The 9,142-nt window shown below is 39.1% G+C and overlaps 1 protein-coding gene across 1 annotated transcript; it reads left to right on the top strand.

Moving 5' to 3' along the window:
• Positions 1–3,177: 3,177 nt before the first annotated feature.
• Positions 3,178–5,802, top strand: LOC308403729 (granzyme K-like; the record flags this gene model as incomplete). The annotated part of the gene is made up of 5 exons (XM_080893410.1): positions 3,178–3,241; positions 3,426–3,567; positions 4,250–4,388; positions 5,174–5,443; positions 5,560–5,802. The coding sequence occupies 5 exons, from the start codon at positions 3,178–3,180 to the stop codon at positions 5,719–5,721; spliced, it is 777 nt and encodes a 258-aa protein (XP_080749536.1). The 3' UTR covers positions 5,722–5,802.
• Between the last annotated feature and the right edge of the window lie 3,340 nt (positions 5,803–9,142).

The raw sequence follows: 9,142 nt of genomic DNA, 5'->3' as shown, positions 1-9,142 counted from the left end.
TGTTAAACTAATTTATTCAAGTCAGAGAATGTTGCATATAATTGAATTTTTGCTTGATGCATAAAGTTAAAAGATTAAAACTGATAAAACAAGTTTTTAAAAAAAGACTTTTCCATTTGATTACATTTTGTATGATGGATTATGTAGAAAAAGTAGAATTGGGCTGAAAGATCTATCGCTTTATCACCTATTCAGGTTGTAAATCATGTTTTTAAAAAGTAACTAAGTAACTAATTACTTTAGAAAATAAGTAATCAGTAAAGTAATGGGATTACTTTTTTGGGGAAGTAATCAGTAATTAGTTACTGATTACTTTTTTCAAGTAACTTGACCAACACTGGTCAACAACTGACATATATTATGCCCCTATCATGGTCTAAACCAGTCAGAGATAGTCAGGGGTGGGACCTCTCTAATTAGCCGCAGTCCAGATATTCCTGTAGTCCTTTGTGTGTACGTTTGAAAGTGCAGGCAGATAGATAGAGGTGAGTAGCTTGAATAAAGAGAAATCAATTCATTAAATCCTGAATCGACTTTTAAATATAAATGTATTTTGCCAGAAATGCCAGAATCTCAGATTAAAGCCCACAAAACGATTTCAGCAACGTAAACACAGAGCGCGGATGCGCGCTTTGTGTTTACATCCTTTTTGCGCTAGGTCTTGCCTCTCTTTAACAAAAATTCCCTGAACCAGCAGCAAAAGAAGATTCAAACTACGCTTCACATTTGATAAATGTCGTCATTAATTCTCTCTTACTTTTGCTGTTTTGCTTCCACCACGTTAAAATCATACTTCATGCACAGCTCTCTCTCTCGCAGTGTACTTTAAGAACAGTTTCCCATCGCAAACGGGTCATCAGAGGAGGTCGATGTGATGATTAAGTTTAACATTGTCTGCAATATTACCAAAGAGTCCCAAAGCACTTTAAACACAAGCACTTTTTCAGTAACTTGTTGACAAGATTGTTATTTAATCATTTACAGACAATATTGTCTGTATGGACGGCCCAAAAAGTGCACATGTAAAATGTAAATGGTAAATGGCCTGCATTTGTATAGCGCTTTTCTAGTCCCTAAGGACTCCAAAGCGCTTCACACTACATTCAGTCATTCACCCATTCACACACACATTCACACACTGGCGATGGCAAGCTACATTGTAGCCACAGCTGCCCTGGGGCGCACTGACAGAGGCGAGGCTGCCGGACACTGGCGCCACTGGGCCCTCTGACCGCCACCAGTGGTCAGAGGGCCTGCTTGACAACTGCGGTGTCAAGCGATGCGCTTGAAAAATTTGGGCGCCTAACTTTTAGGCACACCAGTGCAACCGTGACAAAAAGTTAGTCTAGAGCCCTGCTCTCATGTGCTTTTATGTATGCTAGGGCACGCTCCCAATGAGATGACAGAGGGTGTCCTGGGGGGGTCTCCTACAAGAGGTGACCAGGGCATAACTGGTTTCATGGACAGTCTGCAGCGTAACCTGGTGGTGTCAGATGTACCTAAACAAAATTTCCCATAGCTGTTCTTTTGAATTTAGGTCAGTCGGGCGTTGGGGGCCAGTATCAGTTTCTTCATCCTCTTGGATCTCTTGCTACATGAGGCCTGGCATTGTGGTTCACCTGGAGGAACCCCGGACCCACTCGGTCTATTTTGTCACGGAACTGGGTTTGCGATCCAGTGTTTTGTGTGTTTTCGTTTTATTCTTTGATTATTGTTATTTTCACAGTGTTTCCTGGTTTATTTTGAAAGAGTTTTGTGTGTCTTTGTCATTGTTTTTTGTTTCACTTCCTCTGTGGCGTCATTATGTTCGTTCTAGTCAGCTGTTTCCCCTGTGTTTCCACTTCTTCTGATCACCTCCTGTGTGTATGTAAGTCCCCTGTCTTCCTTTGCTGATTGTCAGGTTGTCTGTTTACCATCCACGTCTCATCTTAGTATTCATAGTCTTCATTGTGGTTTCATAGTTTTCACTGTTTTCATAGTTAGTATTAGTTCTTTCCAGTTTAGGTGTTAGTTTAGTTCTCGTCACTGTTCATGTTGTTTGCACTTTTCGTCGTCAGCCCTAATGAAGGCTCGCTTTTGTTTCCTCGCTCAGTGTCTGCATTTGGGTCTATATTCAAAACACACCGGCGTACCCCACTGTGACATATTTATTGTGTTCAACAGACTCAATAAACTGATTGGCAAAGCCAGAAATGATATGGGGATGGAGCTGGACTTTCTTACTGTGGTGTCAGAGAGGCAGACGCTTTCCAACATAAGGACAACGCTGGACAATACCTTGCACCCACTCCATAACGTGCTAGCTAATCACAGGAGCACATTCAGTGAGAGACTGAGATTACCCAAATGCACCACTGAATGACATCATATTTTTACTGTTTTACTGTCACTCAAGTTCATATGTGTGTGAAGGTAGACAAACAAATACTGCTGGCAATACAGTGTTGATCAATTATTAGTAAACAGTACAAACATAAACAAATTATTTTTTAGTTTGCTTTACACATTGTCCAAACATGGTTTTTGAATAGTAACTTTAAAAAATTAAGTCTCAGCCTACACATTTCTCTCAATTGTCCCATAAGTTTGAATGAGTGGTGTGTGATAGAGACACGGCAGGTCCAGAGAGTGTTAGGCAAAGCCATCGTTATTGCACACTCGGCTGCACCTCTCAGCTGTCAGCCGCACATTCATCACACCACAACTCACAACAACCCCTGCTTCCCCGTGTTTTTAACACGGCAGGCGTGATTGCGGATGCCGTGCAGGTGGGTCCGCACGGCACCACTAACCATGCCTCACCACAGATACTATGTCATGAAATATGGAAGTTTTTAAAGCACAGAATGAAAATTACAACAATCTAAGTTTAGTTTAACAGTCAAGCCAAGGACAATGAAGTATTCATCCATGGGAAATACACCAAGTCAAATTTCTCACGGTCAAAAAGTGGGTAAGTATATGTGTGTGTTCTTGTTGTTGTTGTTGTTATTGGTGCTGATGGTGAATGGGGTAAGGTTGGTAATGATATATTTGATCACAACCTTAGAATCGTTTAGGAGCCCACTTTGCTGACTTGTTAATTTCAGTTGTCAGACCACATCCTTTCAGCTCTCTGTATAAAGCTGAGCGTCACGGTTTCAGTGCATTCAACATCTATGAGAGACAAAGGGCAAAATGTTCTGCCAGAGTTATTTCAGTGTTTTCGTTTCATGCATGCTCCTCGTGATCATCCAGCCAGGTGATTAATATTTTATGTGGTACTTTAATTTACCTGTAGACAATTTTCTCATTCATTTAAATAAGCAGAATGCATACTCGGCATTACAAAAGCAGTTGGTGAAGGGTATTTGTTTCACTCATCTGTTTTTGACTGCATCATCTGCTGAATTTGTTATGTGATGGATATTTTCTTTTTGTTTTAGGTGGTGGGTCTGAGATTATTGGAGGGAAAGAAGTCGAGCCACACTCGTTGCCTTTCATGGCCTATGTGGAAAGCAAAAAATCTTTCTGTGGAGGGACGTTAATCCATCCACAATGGGTCCTGACTGCTGCCCACTGCAAAGAGTAGGAATGCTTCACAATATTGTAATATTTATGTTTAACTGACGGTGTGAAAGATAATACATAAAGAGATTTCACAAGAGATCAGAAGGAAAAAGTCTTTATTATAATTATTAATGTAAAAATTTTTGTTATTTTTTTATTTATAGATTGTCCATATTCTTGTAGTAATTAATATCTTCACAGAGAATTTTGCACTAGTCATTGTCATTTTTTTTTTTTTTTTACATTTTTTAGAATTTCTTCATTTCCTTATCATAGATACAAATCAAATTGGCATCAAACATATTGTCTGTTGTTTTTATAGAAAAGCCTGTAAAACACAAGTAGATTTGTCTGCATTGCACATAAATATTGATGTTGGCCATAATCCAAATGAGAAAAAAAAGATTAAATGTTTATCTAAACAGTGTGGTAATCACTGTTTAGAGACTGCACTCAGAAATTTCATAACTGCAAAATGTTATATCGTTGAAATTCTTTATTCACCTGGAGGAAGACACCATGCAGCTTTATCTATGTCTCTAAAATAACCATAACCCAACTATATACAATAATACACATATAATGAAATAACTGTGCAGCTATGATAATGTTATAATTGTTTTATTTAAAAGGGTTAATCTGAGCTATTAATCTTTTTTATAAGTGAACTTTCACTAATACATTTTTTTTTCTTCTACAGTATGAGTAAAGTGACGCTGGGAGCACACTCGATGAAGAAAAAAGAAAAAGCTTCTAAGCAGGCCCAAAAGGTTGATAAACGTTTTCCTCATCCTGACTATTACCAGGGATCCAGGGAGAATGACCTCATGTTGCTCAAGGTAAAGTGATAATTCATTGTCTGAAACCAAGTTTAAAAAAGATGCATTTATGTGAATACGTTTGTTTTTAATCTTATATGATGTATTTCTGTGTGTGTGTATGGATAAATCAATAAATCACTGTGCCTATTTATACATTTTCCAAGCAAAATGTACAAATATGTCACGGCAAATGGATCCGACTCAGGCTCAGACTGGAATCACAAGTTAGCAGTTCTTTTATTTACACAAAACACCAGGTGCAGAATATATATACAGATGGAAGGAAAGCCAGGGGTTCCAGTGGTCTACCGGGTAGGTTTAGGGGAGAGAATCAGATCCTTCTCACTCGTTCGCTCTGTTTGAGACTTCCACATGCACGCCACTCCAAACTGCCAATATCCACGTTTAAGTTTCCACGGTTCAGGAAGTCTAAGCACAGAGAGACGAAAGTCACAAATAGGTTCATACACAAGCACACTAGAATTCACCGAGCTGGATTTACACTAACGTATCAAACTCAATAGTCCAGCGATGAGGAGCTCAGAGCCACTGCCTTAAGAAGTGGCCCGAGATTAGGAGCAGGTGCGTGGTCCAAAAGCAGAAGCTTGGAGTGAGCTCCACCCAGGCAGAGCAGTGAGAGAGCAAAACCAAAACACATGTAGCCTTGCGGGGCCGACCATGACAAAATAAATGAGTGGTGTTTCAAGACTGTAGCACAGTGCTGTATATATACAAAATTTAAGGCCAGCTCTCTAAAGTTAATATAGTCATTATCAATATCTTTCTTTTTAATTTTGTTTCAGTTGAAGAAACCAGTAAAGCAAACCAAGACAGTAAAATGTCTAAAGTTAGCCAAAACTGTCAAGGACCCTCCAGCTGGAAGCAAGTGTCTGGTTGCTGGATGGGGAGAAACTGAAAACAAGAAAACATCAGATGTTCTCCTGTCTGTCAATGTGACTGTGGTTGGTAGACGGACATGCAACTCTCGTGATTATTACAACCACAACCCAGTTATCACCAGTGACATGATATGTGCTGGTTCAAATAGTGAAAAACAGGCTGATACCTGTCAAGTAAGTATATAGAAAGTATGTAAGGAAGTAAATATCCATCCAACTCAACACCCTTTTGACATTGTGACACCTGTAAGTTAGTCAAAGAAAGACTAATATATTTGTTCTTTTGCCAGGGGGATTCAGGAGGACCACTCGTGTGCAATGGAGTGCTGGTTGGAGTCACTTCTTTCGGAGAAGGTTGTGGTATCATTAAAAAACCTGGAGTCTACTCGTTTCTCTCAGAGAAACAACTCAAGTGGATCAAAAAAACAATGCAATCTTTAGAAATCTTATGAACCCACAGGTGTCAATCCATACAAGCTGAGCAAGAAGCAAATCTTTTCTTTGATAATAAATGTCCATGCCTTTAATGTAGACTGCTTACATGACCATTAGCCATTTTATCATTTCATATTCACATTATTTTCTGATATTTCAGTTTCTGTTAGCTTGATGAATTTTTTTGAGCATGCTCTTTTTTGTTGATTTTTCATTCCATCTATCCCTGCTTAAAACCCCTCATAGGATATTTTTTATAAACATTCTACTATATAATAAATCTTTCATTGTTTGTAACTCTTTCCAAGTGTCATTTTGTTTTTACTCTGACACCTTCTACCATCAAAGCTTGATATTTCAGTCCTTTGGTTTTAGTGTTCAAATTAAATAACTATAATGACTAAGAAAAGACAAATAAGACAATTAATGTAATGTCAACACAGAGAATATTAACTTGCAAAACATAGAAAGAAAAAAATGTGATTAAGCTCTCACTCAGAGCAGACCACAACAGACAAATGCTAAGTCTCTATATAGAGACTTAGACTATGACTTACTCAGTGTGCACATTTTCAGAGGACATGCCAGCACTATGTTCATAATCTCAGTATATGCCCCAACACTCTTTCAATTATCATTTCTTACCTCCAGAAATCCTGTTTCATTTTGATTCAACTGGTCCTCTTTTTACCTGAATAACACACGTAGTTTTTACTCATTATGATACATTTGACCACAAGTGTTAAATTAAAAGAAAAGAAAAGAAAAGAAAAGAAAAGAAAAGAAAAGAAAAAGCATGCAATTTTGCATGCCAAACAATAGACCACTTGTAATTAACGGGGGCCGAATCCCGCGGGATACCTACCGGGCAACCAGTCTAACCGGGTCCACTCCCACGTCCAGGAATGGGTGGCTTGCCAAAGTTGACCTTCGCGCTCTCTTACTAGGATCAAATTGGTAACTTTAAGACCGTAACTGTGGCGTCCAACGTCTGCTGACCTATTGTAAAATTTATTATACTTCCACGGCAACACGTGAAAACGACTTTTCACAGACACTTAAAATAACTTTGCAGCAGACTTAAACATCAACCTGCAGTTCTTAGCAAAAATCTCTTGTTATAATGTTTCAACACCACTGAGCCAATTTAACAGTGAAGATCATCAACTCAGCGAACAGATAATTTAGAATTCATCCAATCTGCACATTTTGATTTAACAGGCTGTGCTTACCTTTGTATTATCAAGCCGGCTCTCCGTTCGCTTCATTTTACGATTTCACCTTAAGCTGAATTTGTCTTCTCAGCCGTAAAAGAATCCCGGGTTTTCAGCACCAACTATTAAATTTGGTTCTTGTCATTCTTTTACTGAATAGAGAGAACACGACTCAGTCAGTCAAAATATTTATAATTTTATTTAATCATCTTCCGGAAGAGAGAGACCTGCACAGCCCAAAAAGCCAGTTGCAAAATCTCTAGCATTAGAAATCAAAATGTGTATCATATAGGTGTTAATTTGGTCCTTTCCACGTCACACATAGTTTTGATAAAAACAACTTCTTCTGAGTTACTAGTTTCGCTCTTTCTGTCTGGTTTCCTGTATTTTATTAATATGCCTCTGCAGCTCTGCACTAAACTTCCTGTTTTTTAAACTTCCACTAACGTAAGCTTCTGTTGCTAAGACGACCTATCACCCTCTGACCTAGTTCTCTCTCACAGCTGGCCTTGCTTTATAGAGGCCTTTATTATTAAACTACATAAAACAATATAATCAGAAAATAAGCACCAAGAATATATATTTATTCCATAACAGAGGTCAGTTCCTTCATCATAATTATGCAAATTCTCATGACCCTTGATCAACAACCACTGATCAAAGCCCAATGGTCAATAAAAAGGTTCCTTTAGATGCATTTGTTGGCCACATATGTATAGGCTGACCACATTTATTAATCAGGTGTAAAAACCGTGAATAATAATTTAATATATGAAAACAGCGTGAATGATAAATGTGCACAGCCTGTCGCGGTGGGGAACGCTGGGGTGTTTATTCAGTGGGCCCAAAAGCAGACACGGGATATACAGCAGACACAGGCTGACGTTCAAAAACAAAAAAGACAAGGCAAGGTGGAACAAGGGTGAAACTAATGTGACCAAGTGGTCGGCAGGGTTGGATAAAAAAAAAAACAACTAATAAACACGACAACACCACCTAATGGAATTTCACCCCCAGGAAATATATATGTAAGAAAAATAGATAAAAGAGGCCGCAGATTCAAGGATGCACACCGAGGCAGGTTGGCTCCAATATTAATACAGTTTTATTTAGTTAAAATAAATAAAATATTAGAAAACAAAATGTAGCGTCATTGTTGACAGTGTCCTAAAGTTAAAATAAAACAATCATGGAACTTGGACTTACCAGCAGCCGTGGACCCAAAAGAAAATCACACAAAAAGAAAATCACTAGAGTCCACCCGGTGGTGTACAAAGGAAAGTGTGAAAACGACCCACCACCTGAGGTCCCAGGGCCACTGGCACGTCTTCCGTTCACTGAAATAAAACACAGAACTACACATTAAAAGAATAAAATGACACTGAGCGTTAGGCTTGCTACATATCATAAAAACTAAAACTTCAATCTGTATTAGCTTTAATAAAAGAAATCACAAATGCACGCACGCACACACACACACCAAACTGGAAGGCTTACACCCCACAAGTCAAACTTTGACTCGTCCTGGTGGCAACTGTCCAGACCTTGATCACAAGCCGGTGTTCTGGGAATCCATCCTACCTCAAAAAACATCCTACCCAATGTTTCTGCGCAGACGCGGCGCATGCGCACAACACCAATGCCGAATTAACTTCTTTTTCGCTCACCCATCCGGAATACTTCTTAAGGTTATGGTTAGGGTTAGGGGTAGGGGTAGGTTTAGTCACAAGTCACCGTCAAATTATAATACGGGTAGGACGATTTGTCAGAGTAGGTAGGATGGTTTCTCAGAACACCGGCTTAACTTTATACGGACTGACGCCACACTGCAATCAATATGCAGGTGGGTTCCCAGTTAACCCAGTTGCGTAGTCGAGAGGGGGTAGGGACAAATAAGTAAATACTTCTGCCTACTCCTTTTCAAACAAATAATGGAATGATATTTTGTAATGATTGTGAAGGCACATGTTTGAAATAAAAATGAACTGAACTGAACTGAACTGAACTGAGAGAGCGAGCGCAGGAGAGAGTGAGGGCGGTGGAATTTGATCAGAGACAGTCACACCACGTGGGCTCTGAATTTTTGTGGCCTGTTTAATCACAGTGATTCATAACATGAAACATGCAGGTAACTTGCACTCACTGTGACACTGGCTCTCAGTTTCCATACTACACCACTAGATGGTGTTCTCTGCCATATGGTTTGAGCAGTGTGTGCCTTCAG

Source organism: Rhamphochromis sp. 'chilingali' (assembly GCF_963969265.1).
Source record: "Rhamphochromis sp. 'chilingali' genome assembly, chromosome: 10".
Taxonomy (NCBI): Eukaryota; Metazoa; Chordata; class Actinopteri; order Cichliformes; family Cichlidae; genus Rhamphochromis; species Rhamphochromis sp. 'chilingali'.
The sequence above is the reverse complement of the archived record's forward strand: the minus strand, read 5'-3'. Positions and strand labels throughout refer to the sequence as shown.